Source organism: Oncorhynchus clarkii, chromosome 20 (assembly GCF_045791955.1).
Source record: "Oncorhynchus clarkii lewisi isolate Uvic-CL-2024 chromosome 20, UVic_Ocla_1.0, whole genome shotgun sequence".
Classification (NCBI taxonomy): domain Eukaryota; kingdom Metazoa; phylum Chordata; class Actinopteri; order Salmoniformes; family Salmonidae; genus Oncorhynchus; species Oncorhynchus clarkii.
The window spans coordinates 50,145,781-50,173,276 of record NC_092166.1 but is presented as its reverse complement, the minus strand read 5'-3'; the positions used below and the strand labels follow the sequence as shown (position 1 = coordinate 50,173,276).

The window sequence follows — 27,496 nt, the reverse complement described above, 5'->3', positions numbered from 1 at the left end:
ATCATCCTATCCTGACACACTGATCTCAGACCTGCTCTCTTATTTGTACAGGTTATTGGGAGGGCCAGTGGGGTAAGTAACTGATCTTGACACAGGTCTTGGTAGTGGTGGTCAGCTAGTGAAGAGGTTCCTACGTAAACACATTACGTAGCCTAGGCTAGTCGTCTCCCTACTGAATTTTAATTGTAGGAAATCCAAATCAAAAATGGATAAGACAAGGCAATCGAGTTTGATGACATTTTTCAAGTCCAGAAATTCAGAGAAACGAACCCAGAACAAGCCAGAGAACTGTCAGTGGCGATGCCTTAGCTTAGCCACCTAATGGCAATGCCTTAGCTAGCAGCGCTGCTAATCCCGGCAGTTCAGCATCACCACCGGCACCTCCACTAGCTCGTAGGCCTACTAGCGAGTCAGACTCAGTGGGCGAGGGAGGCTGGGAGTTGGGGGGATGTGGGCAGTGCATCCATAGACAAAGTGCTCGAAGGAGGTGCAATTTGCAGTTCAAGAACAAGCAAATGTACAGTACCAGTCAAAAGTTTGGACACACCTACTCATTCAAGGGTTTTTCTGTATTTTTACTATTTTCTACATTGTAGAATAATAGCGAAGACATCAAAACTATGAAATAACACATATGGAATCATGTAGTAACCAAAAAAGTGTTAAACAAATCAAATATATTTCATATTAGAGATACTTCAAAGTAGCTACCCTTTGCCTTGATGACAGTTTTGCGCACACTCTTGGCATTCTCTCAACCAGCTTCATTCAGTAGTCACCTGGAAAGCATTTCACTTAACAGGTGTTCCTTGTTAAAAGTTCATTTGTGGCATTTCTTTCCTTCTTAATGCATTCGAGTCATTCAGTTTTGTTGTGACAAGGTAGGGGTGGTATACAGAAGATAGCCCTATTTGGTAAAAAACCAAGTCTAAAGAGGCTGCGAATTTTTGCAGCTTTTTGTTAAAAATCGTGCAACATTTCAACGTCCTGCTACTCATGCCAGGAATATAGTATATGCATATGATTAGTATGTGTGGATAGAAAACACTCTGAAGTTTATAAAACTGGTTAAATCATGTCTGTGACTATAACAGAACGTGTTTAGCAGGAAAAATCCCAAGGAAAACTGTTCACAAAAAAAATATATATATATCCCTCCACCAGTCTCTGTATTGTCTATGGCAAGGGAAAATAGGTTAACGCCCTGTTTACAATGCCTACAACTTCCACACGATGTCGCCAGTACTGTCAATTGATTTTAAATTAATCCTTGGTAAAATGAGGAATAGGCACTTCCTGTCGTCGAGCACACCAGAGGAAGTTATGAAAGAGAGAATGTGGACCATGATTTCAAAACATGCTGCTATTGAATACAGATCGCCCCGTGATCAATTTGATTGATTATTAACGTTTACTAATACCTAAAGTTGGATTACAAAAGTAGTTTGAAGTGTTTTGTCAAAGTTTATAGGTAACTTTTTTAATTTGAAAAAATGACGGTGCATTTTGGAACGATGCTTTTTCATGGATCAGACGGGCTTCATAAATGGACATTTTGGGTATACATGGACGGATTTAATCGAAAAAAAGACCCAATTGTGATGTTTATGGGACATATAGGAGTGCCAACAAAGAAGCTCGTCAAAGGTAATGAATGTTTTATATTTTATTTCTGCGTTTTGTGTAGCGCCAGCTACGCTAATTATTTTGTTTACGTCCGCTTTGGGTATTTCGGGGGTTGCATGCTATCAGATAATAGCTTCTCATGCTTTCGCCGAAAAGCATTTTAAAAATCTGACATGTTGGCTAGATTCACAACGAGTGTAGCTTTAATTGAGTACCCTGCGTGTGCGTTTTAATGAAAGTTTGAGTTGTATCGAGTACTATTAGTTGTCACTCTGAAATTTCCGCTGATGTCCGCTGATGTTGATCCCTGTACAGGGACAGCAGCCGTAACAGGTTAAAAGTTCATTTGTGGCATTTCTTTCCTTCTTAATGCATTCGAGCCATTCAGTTTTGTTGTGACAAGGTAGGGGTGGTATACAGAAGATAGCCCTATTTGGTAAAAAACCAAGTCCATATTATGGAGAGAACATCTCAAATAAGCAAAGAGAAATGACAGTCCATCATTTTTTTAAGACATGAAGGTCAATCAATCTGGAAAATGTCAAGAACTTTGAAAGTCTCTTCAAGTGCAGTCGCAAAAACCATCACGTGCTATGATGAAACTGGCTCTCATGAGCACCGCCACAGGAAAGGAAGACCCAGAGTTAATTAGAGTTAACTGAACCTCAGATTGCAGCCCAAATAAATGCTTAACAGAGTTCAAGTAACAGACACATCTCAACATCAACAGTTCAGAGGAGACTACATGAATCAGGCCTTCATGGTCGAATTGCTGCAAAGAAACCACTACTAAGGTACACCAATAATAAGAAGAGACTTGCTTGGGACAAGAAACACGAGCAATGGACATTAGACCGGTGGAAATCTGTCCAAATTTGAGATTTTTGGTATCAACTGCCATGTCTTTGTGAGATATAGGTGAACAGATGATATCTTGCACTTAGTGGGACTATCATTTGTTTTTCAACAGGACAATGACCCAACACACCTCCAGGCTGTGTAAGGGCGATTTGACCAAGAATGACAGTGATGGAGTGGTGCATCAGATGACCTGGCCTCCACAATCACCCGACGTCAACCCAATTGAGATGGTTTGGGATGAGTTGGACTGTAGATTGTAAGAAAAGCAGCCAACAAGTTCTCAGCATATGTGGGAACTTCAAGACTATTGGAATAGCAATCCAGGTGAAGCTGGTTGAGAGAATGCCAAGAGTGTGCAAAGCTGTCATCAAGGCAAAGGGTAGCTACTTTGATTTGTTTTACACTTTTTTGGTTACTACATGATTCCATGTGTTTTATTTCCTCATTTTGATGTCTTCACTAGTATTCTACAATTTAGAAAATTGTATAAATAAAGAAAAACCCTTGAATGAGTAAGTGTGTCCAAACTTTTGACTGGTACTGTATAACCCCTGACTTGTCATGTATAGTTAATAGTGGGGCTGTACAACATGCAAAAAGGTATGGAGCTCGAAACAACTGGAGAGATTAAACTAGCAAAAGAGTGGGTGGGATGTACAGTAAATTAACATCTAAACTTCAGACGTAAAAAAACAACAACAAAGAGCCCTCAGAAAAAGGTTTTTGAACATGCCGAACCAAGGCGCATTTGGTGGCAGCAAGCCTTGTAGATAAGGGTAAAGAGGACACCCACTCTGAGAAAATAGACACTACAGCCAGAGTCTTCAGAACAACCTTAGAAGGAGGCTAAAAGTTATAGCCACAGGCTCATGGCTTAGATGAAGACATTGACTGACAGGAGTTAAATGGACTTGACACGGGGAGAGTCATTGTGGGAGGTTTTGAAAAAAGGATTTTATTTTTTCTTTACAAACTTGTTTGGTATTGTGTTGGTAATCTGAATGTGTGCCTCATATTATCACATAGGCAGGAAGCCTATATATTCTCATGTGTGTGTTCTGCTGTAGCCTACATTGATTCATTTTGTTTGAAGTTCTGATATTGTGATATTTGTTCTACTGCTACATTGATGTCTTGAAAATGATATGAAATTGGGCTCTTGTGAACCCCACAGCTGAGTGTGTGTGTGTTGCGGGTGTTCTGCAGTGTGGTCTAAAAATGTTGCCGTATGTTGATGTCTAGAAAATTAGAATATATACGAATTTGGACATGTCTAAGCCCCGCAGATATACTCAAGTACGTGGGCATACTGCAGTGACATCTAAAATGCTTTGAATTAATCAGCACCTGTCCGTTTCACCACAATAGACAGTAGGCTACATGGATGTGTTCTCTATCTGCTACGCTGCCACGTTGTGTTTGACACTTTTTTCCTCAATGTGGTCCCGGAACCTCAGAGCTATGTGTTCCGGGACCTCCCGATGTACAAATTAGGCACCGCACCAATCCAATGGTTTAATGCATGGGGAGGAGTGTACACAGGTGCAGACTTGAGGAGAAATAATAGATTATTTGGACATTGGTTATTTGAACGTCGGGAGCACCACTCCGTAATATAACATCTTTCGTCACCCCAAAAACCGACATGCACAAGAGAGTTACCTGTCATTGGTGTGCTCCCAGGATTTGTGAACAGGTTCTGAACACCCCTCACTGTTGGCCAGTTTTCTTTCTTTGTCCATGTACGCCCCTCTCACAAGCTTCACACCCAGACAGAAGGACTCGCTGATGGACAGGCGGACGTCCTCGAGCAGGAGAGACCGCGATTCCTGAAGGGAAAGGAAGACAGAGGGGGGAGAATCAGAGAGAATGTAATGAAGGGCGAAACAGAGAGAGAGAGAGAGAGGGGGGGGAGGGGGGGGGGGTGAGAGAAAGAGAGAGGACAAATTTGCAGGTATTGTATTAACCACAAGCACAATTAAATTTTATAGGAAAAACATATGGTAAAACGTGAGTAAAAGGTCATTAAAAGGTTGGAGTCATTAAAGCTCGTTTTTAAACCACTCTACAAATGTATTGTTAACAAACTATAGTTTTGGCAAGTTGGTTAGGACATCTACATTGTGCATGACACAAGACATTTTCCAACAATTGTTTACAGACAGATTATTTCACTTATAATTCATTGTATCACAATTCCAGTGGGTCAGAAGTTTACATACACTAAGTTGACTGTGCATTTAAACAGCTTGGGAAATGAAAAATGATGTCATGGCTTTACAAGCTTCTGATAGGCTAATTGACACCATTTGAGTCAATTGGAGGTGTACCTGTGGATGTATTTCAAGGCCTACCATGATGCCTCTTTGCTTGACATCATGGGAAAATAAAAATAAATCAGCCAAGACCTCAGAAAATAAATAGTAGACCTCCACAAGCCTGGTTCATCCTTGGGAGCAATTTCCAAACGCCTGAAGGTACCACGTTCATCTGTACAAACAATAGTACGCAAGTATAAACACCATGGGTCCACGCAGCCGTCATACCACTCAGGAAGGAGACACCTTCTGTCTCCTAGAGATGAACGTACTTTGGTGAAAAATTGCAAATCAATCCCAGAACAACAGCAAAGGACCTTATGAGGATGCTGGAGGAAACAGGTACAAACGTATCTATATACACAGTAAAACAAGTCCTATATCGACATAACCTGAAAGGCCGCTCAGCAAGGAAGAAGCCACTGCTCCAAAACCACAATAAAAAAGCCAGACTACGGTTTGCAACTGCACATGGGGACAAAGATAGTACTTTTTGGAGAAATGCCCTCTGGTCTGATGATACAAAATAGAACTGTTTGGCCATAATGCCCATCGTTATGTTTGGAGGAAAAGGGGAGAGGCTTGCAAGCTGAAGAACACCATCCCAACCGTGAAGCACGGGGGTGGCAGCATCATGTTGTGCGGTGCCTTGCTGCAGGAGGGACTGGTGCACTTCACAAAATAGATGGCTGCATGAGGATGGAAAATTATGTGGATATATTGAAGCAACATCTCAAGACATCAGTCAGGAAGTTCAAGCTTGGTCGCAAATGGGTCTTCCAAATGGACAATGACCCCAAGCATACTTCCAAAGTTGTGGCAAAATAGCTTAAGGACAACAAAGTCAAGGTATTGGAGTGACCATCACAAAGCCCTGACCTCAATCCCATAGAACATTTGTGGGCAGAACTGAAAAAGAGTGTGCGAGCAAGGAGGCTACAAATCTGACTCAGTTACACCAGCTCTGTCAGGAGGAATGGGCCCAAATTTACCCAACTTGTTGTGGGAAGCTTGTGGAAGGCTACCCAAAACGTTTGACCCAAGTTAAACAATTTAAAGGCAATGCTACCTAATACTAATTGAGTGTATGTAAACTTCTGACCCACTGGGAATGTGATGAAATAAATAAAAGCTGAAATAAATAATTCTCTCTACTATTATTCTGACATTTCACATTCTTAAAATAAAGTGGTGAGCCTAACTGACCTAAGACAGGGAATTTTTACTAGGACTAAATGTCAGGAATGAAAAACTGAGTTTGAATGTATTTGGCTAAGGTGTATGTAAACTTCAGACTTCAACTGTAAACAGAGCATTGGGAAAGTATTCAGACCCCTCGACTTTTCCACGTTTTGTTACTTTACAGTTTTATTCTAAAATGTATATTTTTTATCCTCATCAATCTACACACAATACACCATAATGAAGAAACAAAAGTGGTTTTAAGATCCCCCCCCAAAAAAATCACATGTGGATTCAGACACTTTACTCAGTACTTTGTTGAAGTACCTTTGGCAGCAATTACAGCCTTGAGTCTTCTTGGGTATGACACTACAAGCTTGGCACACCTGTATTTGGGGAGTTTCTCCCATTGTTCTCTGCAGATCCTCTCAAGCTCTGTCAGGTTGGATGGGAGTGTTGCTGCACAGCTATTTTCAGGTCTCTCCAGAGATGTTCAATCGGGTTCAAGTCCGGGGTCTGACTTGAACCCGATTGAACATCTCTGGAGAGACCTGAAAATAGCTGTGCAGCTGGGCCCCTCAAGGACATTCAGAGACTTGTCCCAAAGCCACTCCTGCGTTCTCTTGGCTGTGTGCTTATGGCCCAGCCCCTGTTGGAATGTGAACCTTCGGCCCAGTCCGACCTCCTGAGCACTCTGGAGCAGGTTTTCATCAAGGATCTCTCTGTACTTTGCTTCATTCATCTTTCCCTCCACACTGACTAGTCTCCCAGTCCCTGCAGCTGAAAAAAAATCCCACAGCATGATGCTGCCACCACCATGATTCACCGTAGGGATTGTATTGGCCAGGTGATGAGCGGTGCCTGGTTTCCTCCAGAGTTGATGCTTGACATTCAGGCCAAAGAGTTCGATCTTGGTTTCATCAGACCAGAGAATCTTGTTTCTCATGGTCTGAGAAACCTTTAGGTGCATTTTGGCAAACTCCAAGGCCCTTCTCCCCGATTGCTCAGTTTGGTCGTACGGCTAGCTCTAGGGAGAGTCTGGTGGTTACAAAGCTTCTTCCATTTAAGAATGATGGAGGCCACACTGTGTTCTTGGGGACCTTCAATGCTGCAGAAATGTTTTGGTACCCTTCCCTAGACCGGTGCCTCGACACAATCCTGTCTCTGTGCTCTATGGACAATTCCTTTGACCTCGTGGCTTGTTTTTTGTTCTGACATGCACTGCCAACTGTTGGACCTTATATAGACAGGTGTGTGCCTTTCCAAATCATGTACAGTCAATTGAATTTACCACAGGTGGACTCCAATTAAGTTGTAGAAACAAACAAGGATGATCAAAGATAACAGGATGCAGCTGTACTCAATTTTGAGTCTCAGAGCCAGGGTCTGAATACTTATGTAAATAAGGTATTTATGTATTTTATTTTTAATTAATACATTTGCAAAAATGTCAAAAAACCTGTTTGCTTTGTCATTACGGGGTATTATGTGTAGGTTCAAATTCTACTTCTTCCACTTCTTCCAATAAGGCTGTAATCGGACAAAATCTGGAAAAAGTGAAGGGGTCTGAATACTTTCCAAATGCACTGTAAGTCTGAAAACTAGACTACCTTAAGGTAACACTGGTAGGTGTTCCAGATCCAGGCGCCATCTTGGTTGAACTTCTTCATCATGGCCATGGTGACGAGTGAGAGGGCGGGGTTCATGTATGTATACTCTGCGTCGACCAGAACTCGCACTTTGTTGGCACTGGCCTGAGAATGAAACACATACAGCAATGGAACTTTGGTAACACTTTACCTAAAGTGATTCTTACGTCTATAATGTGTAGGCCAGGGCTCCCCAACCCTGTTCCTGGAGAGCTACTGTCATGTAGGTTTTAAATCCAACCCCAGTTGTAATTAACCTGATTCAGTTGATCAACCTAATTATTAGAATCAGGCATGCTAGATTAGGGTTGGAGTGAAAACCTACAAGACGGTAAGCTCTCCAGGAACAGGGTTGGAGACCATGACCATGTAATTACAAAGCAGATAGTATGTTAGTACATGTGAATACAATGTCGTAACTACAGCCATTAATGAGTAGTTACATACATGTAACTGTCCAAATAAAGGAAACACCAACATAAAGTGTCTTAATAGGGTGTTTAATAGGGTGTTGTGCCACCATTTGCCAGAGCAGCTTCAATGCACCTTGTATTAGATTCTACTAGTGTCTGGAACTCTATTGGAGGGATGCGACACCATTCTTCCATGAGAAATTTTTTCATTTGGTGTTTTGTTGATGGTGGTAAAAAATACAGTCTCAGGCTCCGCTCCAGAATAAGTGTTCAATTTGGGTTGAGATCTGATAACTGAGGCAACCATGGCATATGATTGACATTATTTTCCTGCTTATCAAACCATTCAGTGTCCCCATCTACTCAAGTGTTTCCATTATTTTGGCAGTAACAGTTGAAATCTGAAGTTTACATACACCTTAGCCAAATACATTCAATCTGTTTTTCACAATTCCCAACATTTAATCTAAGTAAAAATTAATTGTCTTAGGTCAGTTAGGATCACCACTTTATTTTAAGAATGTGAAATGTCAGAATAATAGTAGAGAGAATTATTTATTTCAGCTTTTATTTCTTTCATCACATTCCCAGTGGGTCAGAAGTTTACATAGACTCAATTAGTATTTGGTAGCATTGCCTTTAAATTGTTTAACTTGGGTCAAACATTTTGGGTAGCCTTCCACAAGCTTCCCACAACAAGTTGGGTGTTTGTAGGCCTACTTGCTCGCACACGCTTTTTCAGTTCTGCCCACAAATTTTCTATGGAATTGAGGTCAGGGCTTTGTGATGGCCACTCCAATACCTTGACTTTGTTGTCCTTAAGCCATTTTGCCACAACTTTGGAAGTATGCTTGGGGTCATTGTCCATTTGGAAGATCCATTTGGGACCCAGATTTAACTTAACTGAACTGATGTCTTGAGATGCTGCTTCAATATATCCAAATATTTTTCCTCCCTCATGAAGCCATCTATTTTGTGAAGTGCACCAGTCCCTCCTGTAGCAAAGCACCCCCACAACATGATGCTGCCACCCCGTGCGCCACCCCGTGCTTCACGGTTGGGATGGTGTTCTTCGGCTTGCAAGCATCCCCCTTTTTCCTCCAAACATGACAATGGTCACTATGGCCAAACAGTTCTATTTTTGTTTCTTCAGACCAGAGGACATTTCTCCAAAAAGAATGATCTTTGTCCCCGTGTGCAGTTGCAGGGTAGCCTAGTGGTTAGAGCGTTGGACTAGTAACCAGAAGATTGCAAGTTCAAATCCCCGAGCTGACATGGTACAAATCTGTTGTTCTGCCCCTGAACAAGGCAGTTAACCCACTGTTCCTAGGCCGTCATTGAAAATAAGAATTTGTTCTTAACTGACTTGCCTAGTTAAATAAAGGTTAAAAAAAAATATATTAAAAAAAAGAACGTAGGTAGACGGGCTTTTTTATGGCGGTTTTGGAGCAGTGGCTTCTTCCTTGCTGAACGGCCTTTCAGGTTATGTCGATATAGGACTCATTTTACTGTGGATATAGATATGTTTGTACCTGTTTCCTCCAGCATCTTCACAAGGTCCTTTGCTGTTGTTCTGGGATTGATTTGCACTTTTTTCACCAAAGTATGTTAATCTCTAAGAGACAGAACGCGTCTCCTTCTTGAGTGGTATGACGGCTGCGCGGTCCCATGGTGTTTATACTTGAGTACTATTGTTTGTACAGATAAACGTGGTACCTTCAGGCGTTTGGAAATTGCTCCCAAGGATGAACCAGGCTTGTGGAGGTCTACAATTTTTTTCTGAGGTCTTGGCTGATTTCTTCTGATTTTCCCATGATGTCAAGCTAAGAGGCACTGAGTTTGAAGGTAGGTCTTGAAATACATCCACAGGTACACCTCCAATTGACTCAAATTATGTCAATTAGCCTATCAGCAGCTTCTAAAGCCATGACATCATTTTCTGGAATTTCCCAAGCTATTTAAAGGCACAGTCAACTTAGTGTATGTAAACTTCTGACCCACTGGAATTGTGATACAGTGAATTATAAGTGAAATAATTTGTCTGTAAACAATTGTTGGAAAAATGGCTTGTGTCGTTTCCAAAACTATAGTTTGTAATTTGTGGAGTGGTTGAAAAACAAGTTTTAATGACTCCAACCTAAGTATATGCAAGCTTCCGACTTCAACTGTATCTGTTGGTACAAGGCCTAGTTAAGGTAAAGTTTTACCGACTCTTTTACATCTAACTTCATGACAGGAATATCATTGCATGTGGTAAAAAATATATATTACGGGGCACATGGTGCATTGAAGCAATAAATATCATTTAATGTGTAAAAGAAGATACACTACAGGACACATGGGGCATCTAAGTATAAAAGTATAAATACATGTATTTGGACAATATTTCTGAATTTATGAAAATGCATATTTTTTTCTCTCCATACCTCTCCCACTTTGTTGAGCCTCTGAAGGCCGCACAGGAAATGTGTGTTCTCGCTCTCCTGTAAACCGGGGAAGCTGATTGGCTGTGAGAAACAGGACCAGACAGTGGATCAGTCATCACTCTAGACCAGGTATTCCCAAACAAGGGGGGGGGGGAGGCACAATGCAGTCGGGTGTACGCCAAATAAAAAGTGATACACATAATAAAAATACAAATAAAAAATCTACTTTTTTTCACATTTTCAAATAGTCCATTTAGTAAGGCCCGTGTCCATAGAGACACATAACAGCTTTACTGGTAATACTGCTACTACCAGCAGTTCTAAACCTGCACCTGCCGACAACAGAAGTTGTTCTGCTTCCACGAGCACATCCAATGCTAGCATCAGTAATTCTACATTCGTTGTTAGCCCAGCTAGCATGGACACTGACAGTTGTGAATCTGATGCAGCCGAAGAGCTACTGTCCCCTTACCCGGGAAAGCACCGAACAACAGACAGGGACATTGGACCATCGAAGACGCAAATATGATGAGAACTACATTGATTTGGGGTTCACTTGGGAGTAGTACCTTTCCTCAGTGTGTTAAATTTGCAAAAGTACTATCTCACAACTCAATGAAACCTTCACTCTTGCGCAGACCTTTAGAAACAAAACATGCGAATTTGAAAAAAAAAGCCACAGGAGGTTTTGGAGTGAGAATTAAGACGACTTTCGAGTAGTAAGACATGTATAAAAGCAACAGATACCATTAATAAGAAGGGGCTAGAAGCGTCTTATATAGTGAACTACCAAGTGGCTAGGACAGGAAAGCCCCATACTATTGTGGATTACTTAATTCTTCCTGCTGCCACATATATGGCTGGGACAATGCTGGGGAAAAGGCCCATAAAACTATACAGACAATGCCTTCATCAAACAACACAGTTTCACCACGCATCGGTGACATGGCAGGAGATGTTCTGAAACAATTACTGCTTCGTATACAAGCCAGTGAATTCTATGCGTTACAGCTGGATAAGTCAACAGACGAGGTGGGCCTGGCACAGCTCCTGGTACATGTCCGTTACATTTATGGGGGGTCAATTAAGGAAGACATCCTATTCTGCAAACCACTGGAAACCAGGACAACAGGAGAGGATATTTTTTAAGTACTGGACAGTTTTGTGACATCCAATGGACTTTGGTGATCAAGATGTGTATCAACATACAGAAGTGTGCTGGTTATCAAGGGGCAAAGTATTGACACGTTTTATTAAATTGAGAGACCAGCTTAAAGTTTTCTTTACTGACCATAATTTTCACTTGTCTGACCGTTTGCATGATGACGAGTTTCTCACACGACTGGCCTACCTGCTTGATGTTTTTTCTCGCCTGAATGATCTGAATCTAGGATTACAGGGACTCTCCGCAGCTATATTCAATGTGCAGGACAAAATTGAGGCTATGGTTAAGAAGTTGGAGCTCTTTCCTGTCTGCATTAACAAGGACAACACACAGGTCTTTCCATCTTTGTATGATTTTTTGTGTGCAAATTACCTCAAGCTTACGGACAATGTCAAATGGGATATAGTGAAGTACATGAGTGAGTTGGGTGCGCAATTACGCAGGTACTTTCCCGAAACGGACGACACAAACAACTGGATTCATTATCCCTTTCAAGCCCTGCCTCCAGTCCACTGAACAAGAGAGCCTCATCGAAATTGCAACGAGCGGTTCTGTGAAAATCTAATCAGAAGCCACTGCCAGATTTCTGGATTGGGCTGCGCTTAGAGTATCCTACCTTGAGAATCTGTGGTATGACTTAAAGATTGCTGTACACCAGCGGAACCCATCCATTTTGAAGGAGCTGGAGCAGTTTTGCCTTGAAGAATGGGCAAAAATCCCATTGACTAGATGTTCCAAGCTGATAGAGACATACCCCAAGAGACTTCCAGCTGTAATTGCTGCAAAAGATGTCTCTACAAAGTATTGACTTTTAAAATTAATTTTAATTCCAGGTTGTAAGGCAACAAAATAGGAAAAATGCCAAGGGGGTGAATACTTTCGCTGTACCTATATGAGGGTGGATTCTCGGCCCTCACTAGCATGAAAACTAAATGCAGACACAAGACTGTGTGTGGAAAATGATTGAAGACTGAGACTCTCTCCAATACAACCCAAACATTGCATAGTTATGTCGATCCTTTTAAGCACACCCTTCTCATTAACCTGTGGTGAGTTATTCACAATTTTCGATGAACAAATTAGGTTTTATATGTAAGATGGTTAAATAAAGAGAAAAATTATTGATTATTATTATATTATTATTTGTGCCCTTGTCCTAGAAGAGCTCTTTGTCACATCCCACTAGCCTGGTTGTGACAAAAACTCACACTCATTCTTATGTTGAATAAATCAAATCAAATTTCAAATCAAATGTATTTATATAGCCCTTTTTACATCAGCTGATATTTATTATTTAGTGCTGTATTATTTAGTGCTGTACAGAAATAAATGTATCGTATAGACAAAAAGTCACACTCATTCTTATGTTTAATAAATGTATCATATAGTGTGTGTGTGGCAGGCTTACAATGATGGAAAAAAACAACATTTGAGAGTGCGCTGACCCTGGTGCTAGAGGGGGTACACAGCTGGAGGTTGAATGTTTGAAGGGGTACGGGACTATGAAAAGTTTGGGAACCACTGCTCTAGACTTATAGAGAGGCATCTGAACATCTCACAAAATGGCTCACCCACCTCTCCGTCCATGGCTCTGACTAGGAGGTCTAGGTCATACTGTTGTTCTGAGAGCAGGGTTGAAAGCTTCACCTAAGTACAAAGGGAAATGTGTCAACAGAGATCTGGGCCCGCATTTATCAAGTGCCTCAGAGTCAGATTGCTGATTCAGGATCGGTTTTGCCTCTTAGATCATATTGAATTATATTATTATGGACAGGGAATACCTGATCCTAGATCAGGTCCCTTTATTGGACGATATTGTTAATAAATAATAGAGAGCTAGTTATACACAAGAGCTAGACTGGTCCCAGACCTGTTTGTGCGCTTACAATTTCAGTCCTTGTCAAGGTAAACATTGTGTGTCATGACAACAAGATGTTGGTATGATAGCACAAACAGACGGGCACTCAGGCTACACAGGAATGTAGTGTTTATTGCTTAAACAATATATTTCATAAGGACAGGAAGACAGCATGGTTGGGTATATGGGGTATATTCCAATTAAATTCAGTCAATTCTGGATGCAAACTGAAATTCCAATTCTCCTCAAGGATTTTCTATGATTAAAATGTGGAAAATGTGGAAATGTGGAACTGTATTGAAATGGAATTGGCCCCAACCCTGCAGGATAGTACAATTAAAATGATTTAGTCTTCAAAGGTCTAATTAATACCATGATTACACACAATGGAGAAAGATTATTTCAATAGAAAGGCATTCACTTACAAAAAGATGGAAGAAATAAACTTAACAAACCAAAAAAGCATGAACTATGCTCCTCGCAGAGTAAAAGGGTTTTAGTCAAGTAAGTCATACACTTACACACAGCTCTGGACTGAGCAAGGCAGTGATCTTCAGCTGCATCATGGGATCTTTGCTCCATGCATTGCTATGGGACATGTCGACACATTCCAACATGGACGCCAGGTTGTCGTTGTACCGTCGCTCCCTGTTGACAATTGATATTTGACCACATGCATTCAGACTGAACGTTATTCCATATTTTTTTATTAGTATTAGAATTTTGTTTTGCCCCTTTTCTCCCCAATTTCGTTATATCCAATTGGTAGTTACAGTCTTGTCTCAACACTGCAACTCCCGCCACAAGGAATCGCTAGAGCGCGATGGGACAAGGACATCCCGGCCAGCCAAACCCTCCCCTAATAAGGACGATACCAATTGTGCGCCACCTCATGGGTCTCCCGGTTGTGGCCGGCTGTGACATAGCCCGGGATCGAACCCGGGTCTGTAGGGACGCCTCAAACACTGCGATGTATTGCCTTAGACCGCTGCGCTACTCTGAAGGCCCTTCAATATTTCTGAATGAAAACAAACATTGAAAAAAGTTAAATAGATCTTTATCATCAATTTATGAAAAGTGCTGCATGAAACCCATGTAATTGCACTGCGAATGGTAGCCAAGCATTGCCAGCATAAAACCTTTTTCACACCACTGAGCCAAACTGAACTGAGCCTGGTTACATATCTTTAACTTATTTTGTACATAATGTTGCTGCCACCGTCTCTTATGACCGAAAAGAACTTCTGGACATCAGAACAGCGATAACTCACCACAAACTGGCAGACGCTTTTTTGCATTTAACAAGTCCGAAGAGCCCAACGTGAACAACATACTACTTTCCCGGGAACAGGCCCAAATCCCCGTCATTTGTGTGAAGAGACAATGGAGAAAAAGAGGACGAAGGTCAGGCTGCCTTCTGAGAATTTGTATGCGATCGAATAAACCTTCCGTTCTTCTAGCTAACGTGCAATCATTGGAAAATAAAATCGACGACCGACAAGGAAGATTAAACTACCAACTGTAATATCTTATGCTTCACGGAGTCGTGGCTGAACGACGACATTATCAACATACAGCTGGCTGGTTATACGCTGTATCGGCAGGACAGAACAGCAGCCTCTGGTGAGGCAAGGGGTGGCGGACTGCATATATGTAAACAGCTGATGCACAATATCTAAGGAAGTCTCAAGGCTTTGCTCACCTGAGGTAGAGCATCTGTTCCTAGGTCGTCATTGTAAATAAAAATGTGTTCTTAACTGACTTGCCTAGTCAAATAAAGGTTAAATATTTGTTTTAATAAATCTCATGATAAGCTGTAGACCACAGTGTATACCTAGACCTCATCTGTATTTTTCGTAGCTGTCTACATAGCACCACAGACTGATGCTGGCACTAAGACCGCACCCAATGAGCTGTATTCCGCCAACTTTACTCCACACACAGAAACGCGTTCAAAGCTCTCCTCCATCCTCCATTTGGCAAATCTGATCATAATTCTAACCTCCTGATTCCTGCTTACAAGAAAAAAATAAAGCAGGAAGCATCAGTGACTCGGTCTATAAAAAAGCGGTCAGAAGAAAAAGATGCTAAACTACAGGACTGTTTTGCTAGCACAGACTGGATTATGTTCCGGGATTCTTCCTATTGCATTGAGGAGTACACCACATCAGTCATTGGCTTCATCAATAAGTGCATTGATGATGTCGTCCCCACAGTGACCGTACGTACATACCCCAACCAGAAGCCATGGATTACAGACAACATCTGCACTGAGCTAAAGGCAAGAGCTACGCTTTCAAGGAGCGGGACCCTAACCCGGAAGCTTATAAGTAATCCCACTATGCTCACCGACGAACCATCAAACAGGCAAAGCATGAATACAGGACTAAGATTGAATCGTCCTACACTGGCTCCGACGCTCGTCAGATGTGGCAGGGCTTGCAAACCAAAGGGAAGCACAGCCGCGAGCTGCCCAGTGACACAAGTCTACCAGATGAGCTAAACTACTTCTTTGCTCGCTTCGAGGCAAATAACACTGAAACATGTATGAAAGCACCAGCTGTTCCGGACGACTGTGTGATCACGCTCTTCCGCAGTCGATGTGAGTAAGACCTTTAAACAGGTCAACAGTCACAAGGCCGCAGGGCCAGACGGATTACCAGGACGTGTACTGCGAGCATGCGCTGACCAACTGGCAACTGTCTTCACTCATATTTTCAACCTCTCCCTGTCCGAATCTGTAATACCAACATGGTTTGAGCAGACCACCATAGTCCCTGTGCCCAAGAACACTAAGGTAACCTGCTTAAATGACTACCGACCCATAGCACTCACGTCTGTAACCATGAAGTGCTTTGAAAGGCAGGTCATGGCTCACATCAACACCATTATCCTAGAAACCATAGACCCACTCCAATTTGCAATAGACCCACTCCAATCTCCAATTTGCATTGCAAACTGCATTGTTGGTTAGGGGATTGTAAGTAAGCATTTCACCTGTTGTATTCTGCGCTTGTGACTAATACAATTTGATTTGATCCACAATAGTTAAACTATCCAAGCCCAGAAGTACAGTTTAGCACGCTAGTGTGGAAAGGGGTTTAACATAGAAATATGTTGTCTAACCCAGTGCTCTCTCCCAGGTCCTCTTCAATGGGCACAGCCAGCATGGGGCGGAGTCCTAGGGAGCTCATCTTCTCCATGGAATGGGTGATCTCGCCCTCGCTCTCCCCGGCCACAAACTGAGCATATACAGAGGGCCGCAGGAATAGGGCAAACCCCTTTTTCCCGAGCAGAGTCCGCGCTACAGACATGAGCTGAGAGTGGGAAGAAGAGACAGAGAAATAAATAAATAAATAAAGAATGAAAGAATGAAAGCAAGAAAGAAAGAAAGAAAGAAAGAAAGAAAGAAAGAAATAAATAAAGAAGGGGAGGATGAGTGAGTAAAAATTATAGGAAAGGGGAGAGCGAGTGAGTGAGTCAGGTACAAATAAAGAGATCATTTTGGCTAGAGGTAAAGAGAGAGGGATATAAAAATAAATAAGGAGTATGAGAGGCAGAGAAAGAGTGGGCTCTGATTGACAGGGAGGGAAACCGAGACGGGCAAGCATACTTGACCTTTATACATTGACAGACACATTGAGTGTCAGTGTAACAGTGTAAGCATTTGACTGTCTGCACTCACTCACTTACTGCTGATTGAGTTCCAAATGGCACTCTATTCCCTATATAATGCACAACCTTTGACCAGAGCCCTATGAGCCGGTGTCAAAAGTAGTGACACTCACTCATTCACTCACTTCCCCACTCACTCATTGCCCTCAATTCCTCTCTCTCTCATCCCTTCCCTGGTTCATACTGCTCATGTAGTGTATATCTCTTCTCCCCTCCCTCCCTCCCAGTATCTCACCTTCCCACAGTTGTTGACCAGCACTGGGACAGAGCAGAGTTGGAACACCCCTAATGCTCGGAGCAGCTCCCCAAAGCTCTTTACCCTGAAGGCGCTGGGGTCCTCAAAGTTCAACGCCACGGGGAGGGCGTCCGCTGCCACTGCCAACCGCTCCACCGCCTTTGGGGCCGCAGTACCCAACAGCCTCAGCGACAGGAAGTGATGCAATGATGGGCGAAGCAGTGGAGACGTCATCATCGCTGATGGAGGACGTCTGGATGGACCCGACGTCTGTGTAGATGTGTGTATGTGAACAATGTGCCTGTTAATATGTGTGTGTGTGCGTGTCTGTGGTGTGTTTACTTTCCTTGCTTGCGTAGTTGTGTAGACTCCCTTTGCCTTGACCTCTTGTTCAGCAGTCTGACAGGGTCACACATACATAAACAAGTGAAGATACCCTCAGCTGAGAACCTGCTGAAAGAGAAGAATGAGGGGTAGAGAACATGTAAACACATGCAGAGAAAGAGAAATACAGTACAAGTTAACATTGACCATCATTAAAGTACAGCAATTCACAATTTTTATCCAATCCCTCCATACACGCATTACATTTACTTTCCACTTGAATTAAAACTTTGACAATTGTACATTATTAGAAATCCATGCCTATTAAGTTAACTGTTAATTTCCCCAAATGCGAGTAAACTAAGCCACAAATGTGAATTGCTCTGATAGAGATTAGTGGTGGGTACCAATATCGATAATGTTTGATATCGATATGAGCAAGGCATAATTAATAGTTTTATGTAAAAAGCAAAAGGGTTATGGTTAAGGTGTCAGCATTCTTCAGTTCAGCTGGCGCCTGGCTAAACTCGGCAAGCCGAACCAAATGAGTGTAAGCCCTTTGCTTGAGAAACGAGAAAAAAACGGCAATAGTACTGTTTTTCCATTTTGAGACACCGTAGCCAGTATACACTTCCGCAGAACTAATCTAACATAACTCAAGAAATTAATTTTGACGTTTTTGCCGAGGCGATCTTACTAAGATGTTTGGTGCATTATTTTTCAATGAACAATGTGCATGAAAATGAGTTGTCTCTCGTTGAATGACAACAAAGCCTTTATTGAAGAATCTCTACTGTTGACTAATCACCGACAAAGGGGCGTAGACTTTCGGATTGCCTCCAGAAAAACAATGTTGAGCGCCTGAACAGTCAAAAAAAAACCTCACTGAAGTCCAAAACAAACAAAACGTCACAAAATGTCATCATAATATATGCACAAACTCTACTGAACTGTTTTGACTAGGAAGCATGAGGACGCCTTTAGGATTAGCTACAATGCTACATTTGTCAACAGCTGTTGTCCTCAACACGATCACTAGATAGAGCGGTAGCCCTACTCCATCTAGCCACAACGGTAGAAACGTAAACAAAGCATCTGTGGTGACAAAATCATCAGTATCATGACATCTTCATGCACAAAACCCTCTCACAGGCTCTCAACTTATCATACTTAATTGCCTGCTGATAGGTCATCAAAGGATGTCTCTCTGTTTCTCTCCAAATGTGAAGTTGAGCCATTCTTTACATTCAGGTCAAGGGAAATATTGTATTCTTTCTAAAAAAAAAAGATATCTACATATATTTCAGGATGTTGTGTATCCCTGGAAAAAAATCTGAATGAATGTAAACATAAAAGTTTTGAAAACATAGCTTGTTCAAAAAAAGTGATCTCTTGGCACAACTTACCCCGGATATGGGGTAAGTTGAGTATGAGGACAGGGTAAGTTGAACGCCTTGGGGTAAGTGAGTGTTGGTGCTAGTAGGTAAAAGTTTAATTAACGGAGTGGGGTGTGGTATATTGTATATCTTAAATGTATGTCTACATTGAGATAGACAGGTAACTGCCAAAATAATGGAAACACCCACATAAAGTGTCTTTGGACCACCGGAGCAGCTTCAATGCGCCTTGGCATAGATTCTACAAATGTCTGGAACACTATTGGAGGGATGCGGCACCATTCTTCAGAGAGAAATTCCATAATTTGGTGTTTTGTTGATTGTGGTGGAAAACACTGTCAAATCAAATCGAATTGTATTTGTCACATGCACAGAATACAACAGAATACAACCTTACTGTGAAATGCTTACTTACAGGCCCTTAAAACTTCTTAAAGCATTGTTGGTTAAGAAAAAAATGTAAAATAAAAGTAACAATTAATTAAACAGCAGCAGTAAAATAACAAGCGAGGCTATATACAGGGTGTTACGGTACAGAGTCACTGTGGAGGCTATATACAGGGTGTTACGGTACAGAGTCACTGTGGAGGCTATATACAGGGTGTTACGGTACAGAGTCACTGTGGAGGCTATATACAGGGTGTTACAGTACAGAGTCACTGTGGAGGCTATATACAGGGTGTTACGGTACAGAGTCACTGTGGAGGCTATATACAGGGTGTTACGGTACAGAGTCACTGTGGAGGCTATATACAGGGTGTTACGGTACAGAGTCACTGTGGAGGCTATATACAGGGTGTTACGGTACAGAGTCACTGTGGAGGCTATATACAGGGTGTTACGGCACAGAGTCACTGTGGAGGCTATATACAGGGTGTTACGGTACAGTCACTGTGGAGGCTATATACAGGGTGTTACGGTACAGAGTCAATGTGGAGGCTATATACAGGGTGTTACGGTACAGAGTCCCTGTGGAGGCTATATACAGGGTGTTACGGTACAGAGTCAATGTGGAGGCTATATACAGGGTGTTACGGTACAGAGTCACTGTGGAGGCTATATACAGAGTGTTAGGGTACAGAGTCAATGTGGAGGCTATATACAGGGTGTTACGGTACAGAGTCAATGTGGAGGCTATATACAGGGTTTTACTGTACAGAGTCATATGGAGGCTATATACAGGGTGTTACGGTACAGAGTCACTGTGGAGGCTATATACAGGGGGTACCGGTACAGAGTCAATATGGAGGCTATATACAGGGGGTACCGGTACAGAGTCAATGTGGAGGCTATATACAGGGGGTACCGGTAGAGAGTCAATGTGGAAGCTATATACAGGGGGTACCGGTACATGGTCAATGTGGAGGCTATATACAGGTGGGAAAGGGCAGTGTTGAGTGCAATAGAGATTGCATCATCTGTTGATCTGTTAGGGCAGTTTGCAAATTGGAGTGGGTCTACAGTTTCTGGGATAATGTGGTTGATGTGGTTGATGGTTGACCTGCCTTTCAAAGCACTTCATGGCTACAGACGTGAGTGCTAAGGGTTGGTAATCATTTAGGCAGGTTACCTTAGTGTTCTTGGGCACAGGGACTATGGTGGTCTGCTTGAAACATGTTGGTATTACAGATTCCGTCAGGGACAAGTTGAAAATGGCAGTGAAGACACTTGCCAGTTGGTCAGCGCATGCTCGGAGTACACGTCCTGGATATCTGTCTGGCCTTGGGGCCTTGTGAATGTTGACCTGTTTAAGGTCTTACTCACATCGGCTACGGAGAGCGTGATCACACAGTCATCCGGAACAGCTGATGCTCTCATGCATGTTTCAGTGTTACTTGCCTCGAAGCGAGCATAGAGGTAATTGAGCTCGTCTGGTAGGTTCGTGTCATTGGGCAGCTCATGGCTGAGCTTCCCTTTGTAGTCTGTCATTTGCAAGCCCTTCCACATCCGACGAGGATCAGAGCTGGTGTAGTACGATTCAATCTTAGTCCTGTACTGATGCTTTGCCTGTTTGATGGCTTGTCGGAGGGCCTAGCAGGATTTCTTATAAACTTCTGGGATAGAGTCCTGCTCCTTGAAAGCGGCAGTTCTACCCTTCAGCTCAGTGCGGATGTTGCCTGTAATCCGTGGCTTCTGGCTGGGGTATGTACGTACGGTCACTGTGGGGATGACGTCATCGATGCACTTATTGATGAAGCCAATGACTGATGTGGTGTACTCCTCAATGCCATAGGAAGAATCACGGAACATAATCCAGTCTGTGCTAGAAAAACAGTCCTGTAGCTTAGCATCTGCTTCGTCTGACCACTTTCTTATTTACCGAGTCACTGGTGCATCCTGCTTCAGTTTTTCTTCAGTTTTTATTTGTAAGCCGTGTGGAAGGACCACCAGGGAGCAGGCTGTGCCCACTGATTGTAGCCCAGGCCAGCATGTGGGTACAGGGGATCAGAGGCAGTTACGCACACCTGGCGGCACTAATCACCTATTATCTTCCTCCTACATAAGATATACGGGAGAACCAGTGGTGCATCCTGCTTCAGTTGTTATTTGTAAGCAGTGTGGAAGGACCACCAGGGAGCTCGTGGAAAAAGGACGTGTTGATTCTCCAAACGGAGGACTTACTTGACAGACGTGAGGTGAAAGGAACGGACTACACTGCAAACACTGATTCTCTCCACCACCAGAAATGAGCTCTCCACAAACGTATAGTTAAGACGATGACACACTCTTGATGTACGTCATAGTTCAGTTACTCACCTTGTTTTCCTTATTCCTTTAAAGAAGATGTGTGTTATCCTTTTGAGATCATCCTTGGTTGTGGGAGAAGAAAATATACCTCCATTGACAACTTTGTTCTATGTTCTGCTCCAGACTCATTTATTCCACCTTTCCGCTTTACAGCAACATAAATAAATACTTGGTCCGCTCACAGCAGGAATCACGAGGATAAAATAATGGTCAGATTTGCCAAATGGGGAGCGAGAGAAAGCTTTGTACGAGTCTGTGTGTGGAGTAAAGGTGGTCTAGAGTTTTTTTCCCCTCTGGTTGCACATGCTGGTATAAAATAATAAAAATAAAACTTAAAATAATAATAAAATACTTAAAATAATTTAAGTTTCCCTGCATTAAAGTCCCGAGCGCTGCCTCTGGATGAGCGTTATCCTGTTTGCTTATGGCGGAATACAGCTCATTGAGTACGGTCTTAGCGCCAGCATCGGTCTGTGGTGGTATGTAGACAGCTACGAAAAATACAGATAAACTCTCTAGGTAGATATTGTGGTCTACAGCTTATCATGATATACTATACCTTAGGTGAGCAAAACCTTGGGACTTCCTTAGATTGCATGTACCAGCTGTTGTTTACAAAATACATAGACCACCAACCCTTATCTTACCAGAGGCCGCTGTTCTATCCTGCCGAAAAAGCTTAAAACCCACCAGCTGTGTGTTATTCATGTCATCGTTCAGCCACGACTCGGTGAAACATAAGATATTACAGTTTTTAATGTTACATTGGTAGGATATACGTGATCGTAGCTCTTCTATTTTATTATCCAATGATTGTACTTTGGCTAATAGGACCGATCACCATTGGCAGATTACACACTCGTGGTCGGATCCTTACAATGCACCCCAATCTTCGTCGTCGATATCTCCGTCTCTTTCTCTTGATAATGACGGGGATGAGGGCCTTGTCGGGGGTCTGTAGTAAATCTTTCCCATCCAACACTTTAAAGAAAAGGTATTCATCCAGTACGGGGTGAGTAATCGCTGTCCTGATATCTAGAAGATCTTTTTAGTCACAAGACAGTGGCAGAAACATTATGTACAAAGTTACAAATAACGCAAATATAACCACACAATAGCACAATTGGTTAGGAGATCGTAAAACGGCAGCCTTCTCCTCGCGCCGCTCCAGAATCTTGCATAAATGTTCAATTGGGTTGAGATCTGGAGACTGAGACAGCCATTGCATATGGTTTACATGGTTTTCATGCTCATCAAACCATTCAGTGACTACTCGTGCCCTGTGGATGGGCGAATTGTCATCCGCTCCCATCAGGATAGAGATGATTTACCACAGGTTGAATGTGATCCCTCAGAATGACTGTGTATTTACTGACATTTACCTTGCCCACTAAGGGGTTGAGTGGACCTAAACCATGACAGGAAAATCCACCCCACACCATAACAGAGCTTCCAGAACCCTCATTTACTCAAGTGTTGCCATTATTTTGTCAGTTACTTGTAGTTTTCTCTGTTCAATATTACTTACCCTTCCATTTCTTGACCAATTGTCTGGGACAGGGACGTTGTTTCGATGTGCCAATTCATAGGCAAGATCTCTGCATTTGAGGCTACAAAGACCATGAAACTGGTCTGCGAAATTCGTGATATGTTTAGCAAGCTCAGACTCCATGTCATCAGATAAGACCAGTATGCCTGTGCTACTCTATCATAGCCTCTCTTTCACACAGGTACTTGTTCTTTACATTTTTTGTCAATGTACCTCTTCAGTGTCAGTCTATTTTTTCAACCCTTGCTTCTGCTCAAATGGATTTCTTCTTCTCTCATTTCCTTGGCTGCTCTGTCAAGAACCTCGAGGGGGGCTCGACCCCTGCTTGCTTTACATTTGTATACATGGGGCATGATGATGTCTGGTCTGTAACAATAATGCAGTTTTGAATTCATATGTATGACACATTGAAAAATTACTATGCATATTATGCATAAAACTAACGATGTAATCAAAGCAAACATTTTGACTAGATTAGCCCACATAGCTGCAAATATGCTCTTTCATGCTAGGTTTAGGGCACACAAGTCCAACTCATCCCATGGAGTGTCTGCAGGAACTCCCCTCAGACACTAGGCCCTCCATGGAACGGGTTTGACACCCCTGTTTTAGGGCGTCATATTGTAGCTTATAGAGACCCCAACTGATGTATAAAATAATATTCTACTTTGGTTTAGATGAAACCTATAACAAATGAATTGGACTTTGTGAAATCTGTTTTTTGGACCTAGGTTGCTAACCACAATTTTCCATGTGGTTTCTTCCGTCACAGACTTCAAATTAAATGATTACCTTTTCCTAAATATTTGCGTATGGTTTCCGAGAAACAAGGGGTGGCTCAACTAACCCTTTGGATCAACTTACCCCACTTTCCCCTACTCTGTGTGCCTCCATTCTCCCCCTCCTTATACTGTCCTCCCCTCCAGCCCTCTGCTGTAAATTCCCATTAACACTATTTAAGTGATGCTGACTTACTAAGAAGTATTACTCAATGTTTGTGGTTTTTGTTGCATTATTTTGCTGATTCGGAGCAGTAAGATTACACTTGAACATCAGGCGAGTAATAAGATAAAACCTGATGTCCATATACTGTACATAGTAGTGAGTGTTGAACTGCAAAAATACAATTTTATCGTTGTGGAGTAACCCACACGACACCATGTCCAGATGAAGGAGAAACTGTTTTCTGAATTGTTAACAGTGTAACTTGCACTGTTTCTGCAGGGGAGACCGGGGACAGTGTAACCTGCACTGTTTCTGCAGGGGAGACCGGGGACAGTGTAACCTGCACTGTTTCTGCAGGGGAGACCGGGGACAGTGTAACCTGCACTGTTTCTGCAGGGGAGACCGGGGACAGTGTAACCTGCACTGTTTCTGCAGGGGAGACCGGGGACAGTGTAACCTGCACTGTTTCTGCAGGGGAGACCGGGGACAGTGTAACCTGCACTGTTTCTGCAGGGGAGACCGGGGACAGTGTAACCTTCACTGTTTCTGCAGGGGAGACCGGGGACAGTGTAACCTGCACTGTTTCTGTAGGGGAGACCGGGGACAGTGTAACCTGCACTGTTTCTGCAGGGGAGACCGGGGACAGTGTAACCTGCACTGTTTCTGCAGGGGAGACCGGGGACAGTGTAACCTGCACTGTTTCTGTAGGGGAGACCGGGGACAGTGTAACCTGCACTGTTTCTGTAGGGGAGACCGGGGACAGTGTAACCTGCACTGTTTCTGCAGGGGAGACCGGGGACAGTGTAACCTGCACTGTTTCTGCAGGGGAGACCGGGGACAGTGTAACCTGCACTGTTTCTGCAGGGGAGACCGGGGACAGTGTAACCTGCACTGTTTCTGCAGGGGAGACCGGGGACAGTTGTAACGCATTTTGGAGTTTATTCAAATTGCATTTATTCTAACACTGTTTGATGTAGAGAGTTGTACATTTCACAAAGGTAACTTACATTTATTTGCCTGCTAACTATTAATATAGTTTAGACACCTGTGCTAAATGTGGAATTTTTACATTTCTGTCTTAATCCGAAAAGTCCTGATGTTACAAATGACCCCAATAGCAGGGTTATTAGTGATGCTATATGGGACAGTTGCAACACTTTAACATTAAAAAAAATATTAACATTAATTTAGCAACGTTATGACTTGAAACTTATATGTGGATGAAAACACACTAAATCGAAAAACATTTTAAAAACACTTTTAGGCATGTCACTCAGTAGAAAAATGCATATTTTTCAGTAGTACAGTAGTACTCAAATAAAATGTAAGAATTTGACATTTTTTGACATTATCTTAGTTGCACTGCCACAGTTGAGTTAAAGGGAAATTTGATGTCTATATATATACTATAAAATTGTATTTTTAATAAAACAATATCAATATTGTATCAATAAAATGCAAATCTATATAAAGATTTTTTTATATCTTTTTTTTTTTATAGGTGCCCATCGCTAATTAAGACCAAAACAGAAAAAGCAAAGGAACCCTTACCATATGTCCAGAGTACACGGTCTGTCACCAGTCGATTGACAAATTTCATCTAGAGGGAGGTTCTATGGGGGTGGACACAGACGTGTGTTGTACCATTTATTGGGTAACTAGCCAGTTAATGAGTGGCTAACTTGAGTAAACATCAGGTTCACCTCGGAGAGCACAAATAATTGGTGTCAAGTCCACGTTGGATCCAAATTGTAATTGTCAAGCCCTTTGAAATCAGTGTCAAGCCCATGTTGGATCCCAAAGTATCGGCAAAACCTTCCAAATCAATGGTTGTAGAGGTAATGTCAAGCCCACGTTGGATCCAAAGTATCGGCAATACCTTACAAATCAATTGAAGTAGTAGTTCCATCTCAGACAGACAAGTGAAAGATTTCAGAGCTTTTAATGAATTAAAACAGCACTAGTCTCTCTGCTGATGAGTAACCCCAATGAAATTGACATCCAAAAATGAACCCACATGTTTCTACTCACTGGTTTTCTATGAAGATAAATGCTTTTCTCAAAGTGCATTGTTACTCCAGTTATTAACCACAAAAGTAACTAAAAGTTGCAATCTGTGATTGCTACATAAATGTTTGTACTTTTTAATTATATTGTACATTAATTGATAAAATTGACACGGTATAATTGACTCGATATAACCAATATAAAAATCATTGACCTCGATTAACTTAACAGGAAATCATTCAAAATCTCATAGACCATTTGTGTAGCTATACCACTTGTGGCAATATGTTGTTTTATTCATATTGTATAAACCAGGTATTTTCTCCTCTCTGCTCATTTTGGACCAACTCCTCGAATTTCAGGAAAAATTGGAAATAAACTCCCAAAGTCTTCTTTTTCCCAGACCCCAACTCCTCCCTCTTTTCAACCTTTTGCCAAACCCCAACTTCTCCTCTGTCCCCCCCCCCTTTCCCAGACCAAGAGAATGGCAACCACCCTAAATAAAGTAAAGATGGTGTTCCTGCCTGTCAACATTGCAGACCCCTGCTAGAACTCACAATGCTTGGGTAGGTGTTTAACTTATCAGCTACCACTTCATAAGACATAGCAATTTGATGCCCGACTACTCTAGTCGGGAAGGAACTTGACCAATAGATCATAGAGGATTTTGGGAAAACCACAGATGTTAGAATTACCCAGAAATGGCAGAGAGAAAGGGACAGGTGTTAAACAGATAGTAGTTTAGAGGAGGTAAAAGACTTTGCCCCAAAGTAGACAAAGCTAACTGCCCCAGAGGAAAATATTAACTCAACTGCCTTGAATAGTGGTGTGTGTTCAGTTCACCTCAAAGTTTGCTATGTTCTATGACAGTTCGTACTGAACGACGTGTTTCCCCATAATGCACCACCATTCAACAGCCTTTGATGTGTTTGCACCTGTTCAGGAGTGAAAGTATATTTAATTCCCCGGTACTTTGCGCGTGCACCAATTTTTTGGGGGAGGGGGCCTAAACATAGAATTACACATAGAAACTCCATTAATTGAATAGGGTATCAGGACCTAATAGTAAAGATTTGTCATTTAACTTTTAAAACTGACTGGCATTAACATAACCAGTC

At 42.2% G+C, this 27,496-nt stretch overlaps 1 protein-coding gene across 7 annotated transcripts in view; it reads right to left on the bottom strand.

The window, feature by feature from the left end:
• Positions 1-25,991, bottom strand: part of LOC139376461 (proline dehydrogenase 2) — a 28,789-nt gene extending 2,798 nt beyond the window's left edge. For 3 of the 7 annotated variants that reach the window (XR_011627927.1, XR_011627931.1, XM_071119080.1), the window contains exons 1-8: positions 25,923-25,976; positions 17,409-17,858; positions 16,625-16,815; positions 14,020-14,146; positions 13,216-13,287; positions 10,476-10,556; positions 7,598-7,741; positions 4,150-4,316 (exon numbers count right to left, since the gene is read on the bottom strand). Coding sequence is in view for 2 of the 7 variants with exons in the window: in XM_071119080.1 (XP_070975181.1) it covers positions 4,150-4,316; positions 7,598-7,741; positions 10,476-10,556; positions 13,216-13,287; positions 14,020-14,146; positions 16,625-16,815; positions 17,409-17,645 (1,019 nt within the window). In the remaining 5 variants the exon portion in view is untranslated. Of the gene's footprint in view, positions 1-4,149; positions 4,317-7,597; positions 7,742-10,475; positions 10,557-13,215; positions 13,288-14,019; positions 14,147-16,624; positions 16,816-17,408; positions 17,862-25,922 lie in introns of all 7 variants that reach the window. The other 4 variants (XR_011627929.1, XR_011627928.1, XR_011627930.1 and 1 more) reach the window with 3 other exon arrangements.
• Between the last annotated feature and the right edge of the window lie 1,505 nt (positions 25,992-27,496).